The following is a 16,296-nucleotide window of genomic DNA, read 5'->3' as shown; positions in this document are numbered from 1 at the left end:
AGAATTCTAGATGTGTCCGTGAAGGTATTTTTAAAGATGGGATTCACATTTAAAGCAGTAGACTTTGATTAGCCTTCATCTGTTTTTTGCGTTTTTGTTGTTGTTGCTGTTGTTTGTTTTTGTTTTGAGACAGGGTCTTGCTCTGTTACTCAGGCTGGAGTGTGGGAGTGCAATCATGGCTCACTGCAGCCTCAACCTCCTAGGCTCAAACAATCCACCCACCTCCACCTCTTGAGTAGCTGAGACCACAGGTGTACAGCCCCACATGTGGCTAATTATTTTATTTTATTTTTTGTAGAGACTGGGTTTTGCTGTGTTGCCCAAGCTGGTCTCCAATTCCTGAGCTCAAGTGATCCACCCACCTCAGCCTCCCAAATTGCTGGGATTACAGGTGTGAGCCACAGCACCTGGCCAAGCCCATCATTTATAATGTGAGTCATGTCCTTTACCCAATCAGTTGACAGGCTTGATAGAAATAAGATGAAGACTGAGCTGTTACCTCTGAGATGACAATAAGAAACACATCACCCAGGTGGAGATGACAGAGACCTTGCTTGGGTAAGAGCCCTATCAGATCCATGTCACCCCAGGTCCATGTTGTAGGTGACAGCATGGTTTTAGCTCAGCAACGCTCAGCCCCAGGCCAGCTGCACCCAAACTCTGCCCATCAGCCCCAGAGCCGTGTGTCTTGCACTGGTCTGTGCCTCTTCCCCGACTCCAGCTGTGCTTGCTGCTTGGCTCACCCTCTCTGGTTCCTCTAACTTTCCACCAGCATCCTTCACCTCCCCTTCCTCAGATACAAGCAGGCCCCGTGGACCCAGAACAGGATTCTTTCAGGACTTAAGTTTTACTTCGACTTTTTTACACTTTTCAAACTAAGCTTGGCTTGACCCAAATCAACATCTTTCAACCTCCACCAAAGTCTCCAACGAGATATTTTTATCCTAAACCACAAATTTCTCCTTGAAAAAACATAATTAGGGTGAGGCAATATGAACAATGGATAGAGCTAAAAGTTAAACTAAATACAAGCATGTGGCCCTGTCAGATCCAGTTGTTTGAGGAAAATCAGGTGTTGTTTGAAGAACTGACAACAGAAGGCATCCCTGAGCTAGACTTGGGAAAAGTCACCAGCCAAGATGACTGTGCAAACCCAGAGAACAGAAGGGAGGCTTTTGCTCACTTCTCTGTAGGTCTTGGGCACTGAGTAAGTCTTAGAGTTGTTATGCCATATATTACAGTAATAGCCTCATCCTCAGGCTGCAGCCCAGAGGTGCGCAGAATCCCTGCATTGGCCGAGGCATCTTTACATCCAGAGAAGCAGCTGGGGACTCCAGAGCCCTGGTGTTTATTTGAGTCTGAATAGTATTCTCAGGAGAAACTGGGGAGGGATCCCTGGCTTTTGCTAGGACCGGAGTATTGAGAAGTCATCAACACTGAAGCACTAAAGCCACTGCTCAGGGTGCAGGTGAGTCTGGCAGATGCTCCCAGGGATGCAGAGAGGGAGGGCGGCTGAGTCAGCATGGGCTGGGAGAGGGAACCTGCAGACAGATAGTTGTAGGTGCTGGGACAGTGACCAGGGTTAAGCTGTTTGGGGGTATGAGCCAGAGGAGGATGACACAGGCTCAGGACCTGACCCTGGACATCAAAAGCCTGTTCCTACCTGTGCAGTGAGAGAGGAACATGAAGAGGAGGGGATCCAGGCCCCGGTGGACACAGCCCTCCTGAAACCTGAGTGCTGTGCTGGGCTGCACAGGCCTTTTTTTATCTTCTCCACTTGCCTGGTGGGGAGGAGCTGTTCATGTAAATTTGTTTGATCCACTGGTAATCTCTGCCTCACCCTGAGAACCAGCTGAGGTCTGAGCTTGGTTCTTTAGACAGAGGGTCTGAGGGGTGAGACTCAGAGTTTGCCCCATTGGAGGGACCAAGGAGGAAGCAGCTTCTGGGAACTTCCACAGATCTGTGAGCAGGAGACTCTGCCCAGCTTGGAAGGACACAGCTGCTGACTCCCCAGCAGCAAACACAGGCTTTGCTGCCCTAGCCCTGGGGAGATGGGGGGCGGCACAGCTGCTCCCGTACAGACCCTGAGACAGACCCGCAGTGCCTCTGCTGCTCGCTGGCCACCCTGCAGTCTCTCAGCGGAAACTGTGAGTGGAGTCACCTGAGAGCCAGGCCACTGTCAGGCCACAGAATCTGTGAGTCAAGACTCTAGCTCTGCCCCGTGTTACTAACAGGAATAAGAATCCTTTACTCATGAGGTTTTTCTGGATTTCCAAGAGAAGCCCATGAGGGAAATCTGATGACCATCCAATGTGAGGAGGCTGCAGGGAGGCGGGAATGCAGAGGGCTCTGGAAGCGAAGACCTGAACAGCTCCCTCCACAGGGGCCAGGGAAGGAGGCAACTGATAGTTGGATATTGTAAATGGGAAAATGTCCCACATGTCTGGGCTCCATCCTGGATGATTTTGCTCTTAGGCCACATATGTTGCTGCCTTTCCTGCCACAGGATATCTCTCCTGAGACCCAATACCATGGATGGGTGGCTCAGCATAGCCTGCGCCCTGGACCCTGAGGGATGAGTGTGGTGCAAAGGAACATGCTTTAGTCCACTCCGGAAATACTAGCAAAAGACCAGGGCAAAGCAGCAGTGAGACAGGCATGAGGATGTCAAGGTGAAACCATGAAAGGCCACTGTGGTGAAGCCGTGGACAGAGAACAGGAGCAGTAGAGGTGTCCCCAGGGGCAACACCAGGTTTTGTCCACTGAGGTACAAATTTACTTGTTCAGGTCATCTTAGTGCCCTGGATCTTCTTGAAGTGAAAAATCACTGAAGTCTTTGTGCTTTCTGATATTCTGGGTTCTCTCTTCCTTCATCTTCCTTTGCTGCCCCAGCTTGAAGAGGGTCTGCATTGGCACATTCAGTGAGGGGCTCTGAGGCGGTGTTGTCCTCCCTGCATGGACATTTTCCACCAGAGACTGAGAGGTAGATCAAGTGCTGAGTTCCTCTTCTCAAATGCAGCTCACTCCCCGGCTCTCTGAATGAGAACGTGTTATCTATGTGTGTTTCTCTTATTTTCACCCAGGGACCCTCTTGTTAAAACTGTGTATATCTCCTCTGTTTAAGGGGCAGCGGTGGCTGCAGGTGCTCCTCATGCTTGACGGAACGGGAGGGGAGTGTCCACAGTGGCCTTCACCTCCGATCAAGACTGAAGAGAATGACAAGGATAATAAGGAGGTTCGCATTCCTCATCTGGAGGAATTCCACTTGAAAACATCAGTGAGTGAAGAGGCCCTTGTCCTTTGATAAATTTATAGTCAAAGATTTCGCCCCTGTTCACTTTCATTACAGCAACAATAAGGATGTGAGGGCCGGGCGCGGTGGCTCAAGCCTGTAATCCCAGCACTTTGGGAGGCCGAGACAGGCGGATCACGAGGTCAGGAGATCGAGACCATCCTGGCTAACACAGTGAAACCCCGTCTCTACTAAAAATACAAAAAACTAGCCGGGCGAGGTGGCGGGCGCCTGTAGTCCCAGCTACTCCAGAAGCTGAGCCAGGAGAATGGCGTAAAAACCCGGGAGGCGGAGCTTGCAGTGAGCTGAGATCCAGCCACTGTGCTCCAGTCCGGGCGACAGAGCAAGACTCCGTCTCAAAAGAAAAAAAAAAAAAAAAAATGAGGATGTGAATTTTAGACACACACGTGCACACAACTTTCATATCATTGCAGTTTTGAAATTAAAATAACACAGACTGGAAGTTAAACCACTTCTATTTCCATTGCTATTCTAGCAAGCGCGGAAGAAATCTAGGCCATTTTGGAATTCTGACACGTGTTCAATAACACCTTCATTCTTGTATATGTTCAGACACGACGTGAGGAATGGATTCCGTGTGCTCCAGGACCTGTTGGTGCAAGACCTTTCCTGAATTCTTCGAAACAAAGGTCAGCACTGTGGTCATTGAGTTTCCAAAGCTACCCACAGAGATGAACTTTGCTGCAGAATTAATTTTACCATAGAAGCATGCTGTATTTGTCTCTTTTACCTGCTATATTTTAATCTTGAATCTAATTAAATTGCATTCTCCATGAAGCTATGACAACAGGTGGGATTTGGGAGGGTGCAGGCTTTAGTGTCCTATGAACATTAGTGAGTGTGTCACATCTAAATGCAAAGTAGACATCAGTGGTAAGCACTAACCTCCTGGTACCTGGGGTCTCTTTGACTCTATGAACTAACGGATGAGAACATTATGTCATGCCAGCCCCGCCTCCATTGCTTCAGTTTCTTGTTATCTTTGCCACCAGGCTCCTCCTTACAGCTAAGTCTTTAATTCTCAGCACTACATTCATCAGCCTGCTGTGCGCAAGGCCAGCCCTGGTGCTGTCCCTGCTGTGGATACTGAAGGGAGGACAGAAGTCTCCCTGTGCCAACCCAGGGATGGGCACTCTCTGAGCCAAGGAAAAGACATTGGGGAGGGTGGCAGGTCAGCTCAGGCAAGGACTGAACGAAACCTTTCATTGCAGGCTGCCTGCTGGGTGTGATTGAACCTCAGCATTGTACACACCTTAGTGGTAAAATTCCTCTCAGACCCTTGCAATTGCATGCTTGCATTCAATTAGAAGTTTTAAAAATACTTTGTGTTTATTTGATGAAATACAGGATGACAGTTTTTCACCTGGATATTTACTCTTTGTAATAGTATAAATACATATTAACATTTATAAAATAACCATCATAAGCTAGCACCTGCAGAGATTGTATCTGTGCTACATTTCCCCATCTTCCTGTGCAATTCTGAGAGTCAGGATGGTACCAGATTGCACAGTAATAGCCTCATCCTCAGGCTGCAGCCCAGAGATGAGCAAAAGCTCTGCATCATCCAAGGCATTTTTGGATGCAGAGAAGTGGCTGGGGAGCCTGAAGCCCTGGTACATATTTGAGTCTGAGTAGTAGGTCAGGAGATAGCTGGGAGGGCTCGCTGGCTTCTGCTGATGAGAGTGTATTGCATAGATACCAATATTGAGGCTTCTGTGCAGGGCGCAGGAGTCTGGCTCGTGCTCCCAGAGGTGCAGAGAGGGAGGGCAGCTGGGTGGGAAGAGGGAACAGTCTGGGAGCGAGAACCTGGAAACACAGACACTCATGGGTTCTAAGTGTCTCTGCAGTGAGAGAGGAACACAAGGAGAAGAGGAGCCCAGGCCATGGTGGACGTAGGCTTCTATGGCCCTACCCACGTGGACCTGGGTTGCCTCAGGCCTGTCTTATCCCTGGCCCGTTCGTCCCCCAAAGAAGGGGATGCTTATGCAAATGTGTTTCCGAGCAACGTCTCTCTCTCCTCCATGTATTCAGAGTCTGAGGCCTGGGCACAAGTGAATGCAGGATCAGCAAGGCTCCTGTTTACCTGAGGGGAAGGACCTGGGAGGAGGCTGATGGTGGGCCCACACAGACCACACACAGAGAGGACCCAGCAGCTGAGTCCACATCAGGGACCACAGGGCCCACCTCCCTCTGCCCACATCCATCCAGATTTGCAGTTTCTATGGGATTTCTCCATCTGTGAACACACTTTGTGGTCCCCAAGCAACTGCTCCCTGTGGAGCGCATGAGTCTAGTCTTTGCCATTCATGTTTTCACTGTGAGTCCGTACATATTTATTGCAACATTTGATTGCAAGCACCGAGTTCAGCTCAATATAATTCACGTAAATGGGATCTGTATTTTTGAGAGATTTATCATTTCAAAATAAAGATTCACCAGGAATCTCATCCCCTTGAGTGTGAGCAGGACCTATGACTTGCTTCTGATAGAGTATGACGACAATGATGGAATATATGTAATTATATTACAAAAGATTGTAGCATGCTTCTTGCAAGGAAACTTCCCCTTACTGGCTTGCAGCAAGCATGTGGATACGCTAGGGAGGGCCATGTGGCAGGAACTGAGAGTGACCTCCCACCAGCAATCACTGTAAACTAAGGCCCTGGCTCTAGCAGGCCCCAAGGAACTGAGTTCTGTCAGTAACCACGGGGCTTGGATGCAGATGTTTCTCTGTCAAGCTTTAGCTGAGCCTGTAGCTCCAGTTGGCATCCTGACTGCAGCCTTGTGAGGCTGGAGCATGAGACTCAACTAAACCACACCCAGACTCCTGACCCGCAGGAACGGTGAAGTGATAAATTTGGGTTGTTTTAAGCTGCTAAGTTTGTAATATTGTTACACAGTAATAGATAATTAATATGCTAACTGTAATCTAGTATTGACTTATCGGTGCTTAATCTTAAGAACTTTTATTTATCCTGAATGATCTCTAACCAACAAACTATGTAATTTGCCAATTAGAAAAACTCACTAGAAATTAATAACAGTGAATATGAAAGTGCCATAAGAGGAATGAATTTAGAAACTCTCACTATTTGAGGCATTTAGAAAAACAAAATTTTAACATGTATATAAATAGAATATTATATTGAATCTTCACACACTTATCACCAAGATTAAATAAGTATAAATACTTTGACAAATCTCCTTTATCGTAATCTTTATTTTTATTTTTGGCTTTTTATTCAGAAGACCCTTGGGATTGGGCCAAAGCCCCCAGCCGGTATCACATTATGCTGTCACCATCTGACCAGTCCTAGGTCTCCAAGCAAAAACAGAAACTTCTAACAGGTAGGAGAGTTCTTGGGGGCTTAGAGAAGGCATCTCAGGAGCCATGGGCAAGGGCCAGGCTTACTTTTTGGAGACATAAAGTTCTTCATCCCACTGTGGTCTGCAATGTGCCTAGACTATGGCTTGCAAAGTTGGGTGTGCGCTTGTGGGACAATCTCCTCAGCAGAGATTCGGGGAGTGCCACAGCTCCTGGCGTTCTAGTGGACCTGTGAGGACAGGGTGAGAGTGGGCCTTGTGGCAGTTTACATTAAGTGATGGTTGACATAACAGCATCAGACCCCTCAATTCTTAGGGAAAAGATGACAGAGAAATGGATCCTTCAGCTGCTGTTGGTCACAGGCTATTACAGTGAGTGATTGACAACCCAGGGAGGCAGAGGGTGGGTTTGTGTCTCAGTTTTCCATGTGTCTGGAGCACTGTGTGAGTGTTCATGCTTTTGCCCAAAGTTGAGCAGTAATGATCAGTCTCATCCTCAGGCTGAGCCCGCAGATGGTCAAGGAGGCTCTGTTGCCTGAATGAGAGCTTGAGAATGGAGCCGGAATCCCTGAGGGCCGATCGATCCTACCGTACATGAGGAGTTTGGAGGCAGCACCAGGAAACTTGCAACCAGTCAGCACCATTGTATCCAATGTTGCTGCTGTTCCCAGTGCAGGCGATGTTGACCATCTGACTCAGAGACCCTAACACCAAGGCTTCCTGGGTCAGCCCAGGTTGTGCCCAGGACCTGGAGTAAAGAAGAGAAGGACACAGGGAGGGTGATTCTGGAGTTCCAGCCAAGAGCATAGCCTGGCACCTGGGGAAGGGCAGAGCTCCTACGTCCTCCTTGGGCCATGTTCCTAGAATCTGAGGGGTCAGGCACCTCTGTAGGGAGTGAGAAGGGAGAGGAGGAGAGGGGTCCAAGCCATGGCAGGGCACTACTGGGCTCTACCTTCTGAGATTCTCCGCATAGACAGAACACCTCTAATTGATTCTGTTCCTGCCCATACCCGAGGGGAGGGAAGTGGCCTTCTTGCAAATCTATTCTTCCCCTGACTGTCTCAGCCCAAGCCTGTGCCCTAAGTCTGTCATTTTAGGGTGTTTATTTGAAAAATGAAAGATGGGTAGAGCCTGGCCTGGCACTCCCAGGAGCTCCGGGGAACACCAGGCAGTAGGGCCCACACGGCGGGGAGCCAGATGGCTGGTTCCTGCTGAGAGCATATCCATCAGACCTCTGAAGGAGCTGCTGCATGGCACCCCTTGCTGTCCCAGGCAATGACTGGCTGTGGCTCTGTTTACTCCATTTTCATTCCAGGATGTGGGCTGGCAAACCAAATTCTCCTGAGAACCCTGATGACATCATCATGTCGGAGAGACAGGAGAACTTGGAAAAGCACCAGCCTGTCTCCTGCCTCCTGCTCAGAAATGACCCATGTCCTGTCTGTTTATCTCATTGGCCAAAGCTAGTCACATGGCCAAGCCTGAGGACAGCAGGGTGAGAAGGCATGACATGCATTTCCAACAAACAGGGGTGTTGCCCGTTTTAAGTTAGAGCTTTACTTTATTCCCCATTTTGAAGGTGAGGAAACAGAGGTAAAGTTATGCTAAGTAAATTGTCCAAGTCAGCACCATCCAGTAAGATCCTCTGCCATGATGGGAGTGTCCGGTGTCTGCACTCTGGCATGGGAACCACGGGGCACGTGAGTTAATGATGCAATTAAAACACAGCCGGTGGGACTGAGAGATATAACTTTTAGTCTTATTCAAGTAATTTAAATTTAGACATCCGCATGTAGTTAGTGGGGGTATAATGAACACTGTAGGTTCGAGGGTAAAAAAGTAGAGGTGGGACCAAATTTGATCCAGCCCTATGGGAAAAGGAAGGACGTCACTGTCCACTCAGCTCTGTCACTGCTCTTGTTTGTCGTCTCATATATTCTAAAATCTAAACTCCGAGGGTACAAGAACCTGTGTTAGATTATTATTCATCTTTGTATCCTGTGCTTGAGAAGTGCTCCCTGGAAGAATAAATAAAGATAGGTCTATATATTTTCATGAACTTTCTCTAAAAATTTGAAGTATTCATGGCACATCTGGTTTGCCAAAAGTTATACTCCACAGTGGGTGAGAGAAGATTCCATTTGAATAGGAAATGGGTTTTCTGACCCCATTTTGCGTAGAACCTGATCCATCCATGGAAACCATAATTTGAGTTCTAGGCACCTGTTTTCCTGCCAGACGGGAAAGCAGAAGCAGAGAGCTAATGCCTCCAGCCTCATGTCCAGCTGAATGGTACGAATGGGATTGCCTGCCAAAGCCTTCTTAATAGATGCAGCTTTTCCACATTCTCCTGTTCTCAAACTAGTGTGACCCTCCCTGGGCCTATAGGGAAATAGTTATTCATTATTGTTTGTCATAACAGGGAGCAGGTTGCTACTGGTGTCTGACTTGTGGAGACAAAAGATGTTTCTAAATTAACTGTGATGCAGAGAGCTTCCCTCATCACAAGGGATGATCCAGCCCACAGTGTCAATAGCGCCGATGTTTAGAAACACAGTTTTGAACTACGTGTGTTCCATGAAGTGATCACAAAGGGATTAGAGGATCACTCATCAAGACTTGGGAGAAAATATTTGTGTTTTGGAAAGAAAATACAGGAACTATAAACAAAATTTTAACTCCAAAGTTCAAGCAGGAGACAGGAAAATGCAGCCCTCACTGGTGAGGACAGGCTGAGGGCAGATCAAGGTAGGGACATTCAGGGGAGATTTTGTCTCACTTCCCCATGAGGCTGGAGCACTGTGTGATAACCGCTGCTGTCATAAGACTGACAGTAATAGTCAGCCTCGTCCTCAGACTTCAGCCCAGAGGTGGCGAGGGAGGCAGAGTTGGAGGAGCTGTCAATGGAGCCAGAGAACCGATCAGGGACCCCAGAGGGTCTTCAGTCATCACTGTAGATCACAGTGGTGGGGGCACTGTCTGGGCGCTTCTGGTACCAGTGCACATATTCACTGTCAATGCTGCCACTGCTGCGGGTGCAGGAGATGGTGACCGTCTGTCCTGGAGACTCCGACACAGAATGGGACTGAGTGAACACAACCTCAGCCCAAGACCCTGCAAGGAGGAGCAACACAGAGATCAGTGAGGACAGGTCAGGGCTGGTTCCCAGGGAGAAGGCAGAGGTCATCATCCCAGGTGACATCCAGGAGCCCTCCCTGAATTCCCTGCAGGCAGCTACTTGTGCAGTGAGCGAGGAGGGTGAGGAGGAGTGGAGCCCAGGCCATGGCGGAGACGCCCCAGGCTCTGCTTCCTGAGCCACAGCCAGGAATGAGCCACCAGCCCTTCTTACCTTTGACTGTAATGCTCAGGGTGGGAAATCCCCATGCAAATCTTCCCCATTTTAGAGGTGGTGCAAGCCCCACCTTTGACCTCAGTACGATCTTCAGCTGAGGAAAAGAAAGACTGTAGGAAGGAGGAGACCCAGAGAGGGCACAGAAACACCTGCCAGATGCAGGGAAAAGGGGCTCACAACTGTGGAGCTGGGGAGCTTGAGCAGGTGAGCAGGTGCTTAGGTCACAGCGCCATCTGGTGGATTCAGGAGACACGTGGACCGTGGGCCGGCGCTGGTGCTGAGGACTCATGCCCCTCCCCGCTGCTCCCCTCACAATTCCAGCCTTTTCAGATTGGTTTCTTTCACCTAGCAATATGCATATAGTCTTCCTCCATGTCTCCTTGTGGCCTTATAACGCCTTTTTCTTGCAGAATGACATCTCATTGTATGCATTATCAGGGCTTGTGTATCCCATTCACCTATTTAAGGACACATTCATTCTTTTCCTGTTTTGGCAATTGTGTTCCAAGCAGCTGTAAACATTTCTGTGCAGGTTCTTGTGTGATGCAAGTATCTCATGCAGGTAAATATCTAGGAATGTTGTTTCTGAATTGCACGTTAAGAATTTGTTTAACTTTGTCAGAAACTGCTAACCTGTTTTCAAAAGTGGCCGTAGCATTTTTCACTTCTCACAGCAATGCATGGATTCCTGTTACTCCACATCCTGTAAAGCATCTGCTATTGTCAGTATATTGAATTTTAGGCTTTCTAATAGGAGCCTATTGTTGTCTTGGTATTTTAATTTGCAGTACCCCAGATGTATAACAAATATTTTGATATTTATTTATAAATATTTATTGATGATACAAATATAATTGTAAGTATATAACATAAATACAAATAAGACATGTATAAATCATTCATATATTATATAATTATAATATTAATATGTATGTTATATATATTAATAATATAAATCAAATAAACTTCCCCAGAGATAAAAATATATTTTTATGCTTCTTTTAAATATCAAATTACTTTTATGCAGTCTGGATTATTTTAATATTATGTTGCAGATTTCTGATTTATGGTCTTTCTTTTAATGCTACTATGATTTGTCCTGTACTGTGTGTGCCTTTCAGCTTGATCCTTTAGAGGATTGCTTTTCATTATTCCTAACAGTTGTTCTAAGGGAGCCTACATGCTATGTCTAGTTTAGCCTTCCTGACCGTTCAGCTGCTGGGTTCAATAGGCGTTTTCCACTCTGGTGGGTGAAAACCCGGAAGTCTCTGTTTCATCTGAGCTCTAGTCATTTATTGGGTTACTATCCACCTATGGAAGTTAATTCTTTGATAGCAGTTTTTTGCTTACTTCATGAAGTTTAATTATATTTACATTTCTTAAGATGCATCCGAAGGCCAGGGGACCCTGTGCATGTATGTGGGGCTCTTTCTCTGCCTGGCTCCCTCTTCTCTCCTACTCTGCTGCTGATATACCAATCATTTCAGTTGTAAGATTTGAAATCAGTGCCGCGAGACCAGCCTGTTCTTCTTACCACTTGAGGTGTAGTCTGGGAATTGCTTCAGGCAGAACACCAGGGTGATCACAGGGCTGGCCTCATTCTCACTCTATCTCCGGGACCACAGTCATGAGCGGCCTAATTTCTGGTGTTCTAAAGAGTTGTATTTTATTACTGTGTCCTTCCTCTTATGGTTTATGGTGAGAAGACTTCTACTACCTCTTACTCTATTATTATTACCAGCTACAGTCACAGTCTGCTTTTCAGAGTCCTTTTTCCCCTTAAATTGTAAATCTTCTAAGTCTACCCAAGCCACAAATTTCACAGTTTTGAAAAAAAAAAACAAAAAAACTCCTGCGGTGAAACCCAGTTCCTTACTTGATTGCCCTGATTAATGTAATCCACCACCCACCTGATCCAAACAGTGTCGGGGTGCTGGAACTAAGTTTGATACAGAGACCCCAAAGGGAGTGAGCACCTGCACAGGTGAGCACAGTTCCCAAAAATTCTTCCTTATGGGTTTCCTTGTCCCAGCCATTTTTTCCTATTCAAGGAGATGTCTGATGTCACAAAAGACATGATTTTGCAATTTTAAGGATAATTTCCAAATTTCCGTTTGAATGACGTTACCTATATTACCATCCTAAGCAAATAACGTATTGTACTATCCAGAAGTAGATTTTCTGGGATGCCATTTTGGAAACCTGTTTCAGCCATGGGAAAAAGTATGGTCTGTTTTCTGGTCTCTTGTCTCTGGAACAAGATACACAGAGGCTGCAAAGTCTGTCCTATTCCTATTGACATCCTCGGGCTGAGGAATAAATTTGGGCCATTCTTTTCTTAGGAATCGCTCGTGTGTCAAACCCACCTGCATTCCTCAGTCCATGAAAAATGACTGAGGTGCAGGGAAGTTTTGCCCTCCCAGTCAGGACACTAACACCAAGAGGCCACATAGACAAGTGTGGCAAAGTGGTGACTGTCTTTGTGGGGTGCTTCATGCCCCAGTTTGGATTTAGTCCTCAGAAAAGTCTCTTCTGTGATGGCAAACGAGCTCAATATTTCCATAAATGTGTCCTTGGCAGGGGTTGCCTGATGACTGGCTTTGGACCTAAAGAGCACGGATGCTCCATCCATAAAAAAGCTGATGGAAAAGGGTGTATTTTTCCACTTTCTTTTTGAATTTAGAACTCAAAAGAACTTTCATAATAGAGACAAGGATCTAAGAGATCAGCTCTGTTGTTTCATTCATGTTCTTAAGTAATTCAAAGGGTCTGGACTTCTGAGATATTCAACATATTCCCCTCACCAGTTTGGCAGTGACTATTTCAACCAATAAAGCTTCCACCAACATAAAGGGGATGCCTCCTGCTCCCAGAATGGCTCAGGTGGTCCACGGTACCAAAAGCTCACATTGAAGAGAAGCCATTTTCCTCACTGGGTATCACCTGCAAATGCAAACACCACAAAGTCATGTGGTCTTGACACAAAATGGCCTTTATTGAGGGAAGATTAGAAGATATGACTCCACAAAAGCCACAGCTTTTCCACCCTCTCATGCACCTCACAAGGAGCAAAGTGAGCAGGGCTGGGGGCGGTGGGATGGATGTGGGTAAATAGCCATCCCTGGAGCTGGTCAGAGGAGCAGCTGGCTTGGTGCCTGCTGGGTCCAGGTGTTCACACTGCATCCCTGCATGTCTACATGCCTGACCCCCATTGACAGCCCGGCGCATCAAGGCCTCATGTAACTTCCTTGGTTGAAACACTACACTCGTGTTGTCACACACACATGCTGGGAATTGTGTTTGTCCACAAGACTCTGGAGAGGGTACCTGGAGGCTTGCCCCGATTTCTCCCAGACTCTTCGTCATGGGCCTTTCTTTCTGCTGATGTTTAACATGCATGATCACATTACAATAAAGCAACAAAAACCACAACTAGGAGAACAGCTTTTATGAGTTCTGTGAGTCCTGAGGTTTGTCATGGAGCCTGTGGATGGTCTTCAAAACCCAACACACCACGATACAGGTCCTGTTTGCCAAAACTAGTTGTATCCATTTCCTATTGCTTCTGGAACTAATAGGGTGCCCTAAAACAACAGAAAAGTATTTTCTTACAGATCTGTAGGTCAGAAGTTTAATGCAGGACTCAGTGGGGTAAACCCAATGTGTCTGCAGGGGTGTGTTTGTCTCTGCAGTTCCTAGGTGAGACTTCTGTCTTTTCCAGCATAAAATGGACTAACACAACAGAATCTTCTGAAATATCACACAGAAGTAACCATAGAAGTAACCATAGGTTGAAAGAAGTGCCTTGGTATATAACAAAATTAAAATGCTAAACTTACAGGTTGCAACTAAAGCATTGTGGGCTTGTTTTTGTTTTTGTAGAGATGGGGATCTCCTTGTGTTGCCTAGGCTGGTCTTAAACTCCTGGCCTCAAGCAACCCTCCTAGCAGGGCCCTCAAAGCATCATGATTGAGATTACAGACAAGAGCTACCATGCCCAGCAAAAGCACTGTTTAGAGCTACGTTTATAGCTATTTTACAGCTATAAATGCCCATATTAATAAAAAGATCTCAAATAAGTAACCTCAATTTCCACTTTACAAATCTAGAAAAACAGAAAGGCAAATGAAATATAATGAATGCAAGCAGAAGGAAGGAAATGAAGATTAGAGTAGACATTAATTAAACAGAACTCTGAAAACAATCAAAACCAAAGGTTTTTTTTAAAGATTAACAAAATTGACAAATCTTTCATTAGACTAATACAAAAAGTGAGAGTCGAAGAAAAAAAATCACTCCAATATTAAAATCAGTAAAAAGAGAAGACATTACTTTACTACCTTATATAGAGAAATAAAATAGTGAAAGAATAGCAGAAGCAAACTCATGCTGAAAAAATAGATAACTTTGATGATAACAGTGCCACTCACAAAATCAGTCATGGGTAAACTGCCATTATCAACCGGCTCCTTAATCCAAGTGTTCTCACCTGCTGTCTCTACAGGATCCACCACATCCACAGTGTTATTGTCTTTCTCCCTTTCAACATCCTGCAACAGTGCTAAGTCTTTCTCAGAAGCACTGGACTGATTTTGTGTAACAGACAAGGCAGTCACAACCAAATGTGTACCATAACTGCCACAGGTGTATTCCCGCAGCATCCATGGCTGGTGATGAGACATCCGTGGAAGGAATATTCTCTTTATCTTCCTCATCTTCACCTTGAGTCTCAAGAGTAAAAGGTATCTGAATCAGTGAGGTCCGATACTGAGTACCACCTTTACACATCTCAAGTCTCATAGGAGACCAATTTTTAATTGGCGAGCAGCCATCTATATAAGGACTTTTGATACACGGATTAGTAATCCCATTAGAATTTGTTCCAGATGAAGCATCAGGAGAATGAAGAGTAAACGTCCTTTGTTCTGAGAGTGGGGTCTTTCCTATCTGAAGTTCAACTGGTGAGAAAGTGGGTGAAGAAATAGGTGAAGGACTAGTTATGCGTCCCAAGCTGTATTTTTTTGCACTAGCCTGAATAGGGCTAGAAGAAAACTGCAAGGGGCTCCTACACTTTACAGGTGACAAATCTATTGAATAAAACATCTCAAGTGATGTTTGAACACCACTATGAGGACTTCTGGGAGAAGCTGAAGGTAAGGAGTCAGAGATGCTTCCGTTCCCATCTAAAAACTAAACTTTCTTCTGAGGGATGAAGAATTGAGGTTTCCAGGAGATTGATCTGCAAATTCGTCAGCTCTAAAATAGTCACCTAATATATTTTATAAATTAAAATCCACAGGAAGAGACAGCAATGTCTGACAAACAGCATTGCTTTTCTCAGAATAAATGGTCAGCTTTGATCCAATTGGAGAGTCACTATTTACATGAGTGCATTTACTGGAATGATATTGTGAAAGCTGTTTCCCTTCATGATCAGTCCAAGGAGAGGGTACGATGTCATCTTCAGTGAAAAACTCTTCAATGGCTTTTTGTCTTTTGTCTTCCACATCTTTATCTATTCGAGAATGACTTAAGTATAAAGCTTGATGATGCATATCTTCTGGGTCTATTTCTACAGGATTTATTACAGCTAGTTGACCAATAGACCATCTAAATTTCCCTGGAGTTGGTAATTTTGATGATTTAAAAACAGAAGGACTGGTGAGAGTTTGTTCACGGAGATTAGAATAATCACTAGGACTTTCAAAAGGATTTAAAACAGGGATCCTTCCTGGAGTTTCTGGTGTTATTTGCATTTTTGATTCCTTGACATCTCCCATAACACAGAGAGAAAACGGTGCATACAAAACAAAGCCACCAATACTGACTCCAGGGAGCTCCCGGGGGCCAAGCGCTAAATCTTTAAAAGTTCACTGGAGGCTGGCTGAGGTGACTCATGCCTGTAATCCCAGCACTTTGGGAGCCTGAGGTGGGAGAATTGCTTGAGCCCAGGAGTCTGAGATGAGTCTGGGCAATGGGGTGAAATTTGTCTCAATAAAAAATACACACAAAAATGATACGGGCTTGGTGGCACGCACCCATCGTCCTAGTTACTCAGGAGGCTGGGGTGGAAGGATGGCTTGAGCCTGGGAAGGGGATGTGGCAGTGAACTGAGATCACATCACTGCAGTCCAGCCTGGGTGACAGAGCCAGGCCCTGTTTCAAACAAACAAGCACAAACACAAAAATCCAAAAAGGTTCGGAATACACATATTTAAAAAGGCAGATCATAACAATTGCTGATAAGGATATGTACCTTACCACCCACATTGCAGGTGGGAATTTTTAAAAGAGTGGCCACTTT

General features: G+C 45.8%; 1 protein-coding gene and 1 long non-coding RNA gene across 2 annotated transcripts; one reads left to right on the top strand and one right to left on the bottom strand.

Annotated features, from left to right (window-relative positions):
* Positions 1-3,130: 3,130 nt before the first annotated feature.
* On the top strand, positions 3,131-7,213 carry LOC104653873. The gene is made up of 5 exons (XR_746738.2): positions 3,131-3,277; positions 3,866-3,942; positions 6,563-6,664; positions 6,957-7,012; positions 7,141-7,213. It is a non-coding gene; the product is annotated as an uncharacterized LOC104653873 (long non-coding RNA).
* Positions 7,214-7,225: 12 nt separating this feature from the next.
* On the bottom strand, positions 7,226-15,958 carry LOC104653871 (protein aurora borealis-like). Its single transcript, XM_030915357.1, is given in 6 exon segments — positions 7,226-7,388; positions 7,458-7,525; positions 9,420-9,537; positions 9,637-9,754; positions 14,419-14,627; positions 14,629-15,958. Coding segments are annotated over 6 exon segments (1,143 nt in total). The 5' UTR covers positions 15,096-15,958.
* Positions 15,959-16,296: the final 338 nt, after the last annotated feature.

The sequence above is a fragment of the Rhinopithecus roxellana genome, chromosome 13 (genome assembly GCF_007565055.1).
Source record: "Rhinopithecus roxellana isolate Shanxi Qingling chromosome 13, ASM756505v1, whole genome shotgun sequence".
NCBI classification, from domain to species: domain Eukaryota; kingdom Metazoa; phylum Chordata; class Mammalia; order Primates; family Cercopithecidae; genus Rhinopithecus; species Rhinopithecus roxellana.
This window is presented reverse-complemented; position numbering and strand designations above follow the sequence as displayed.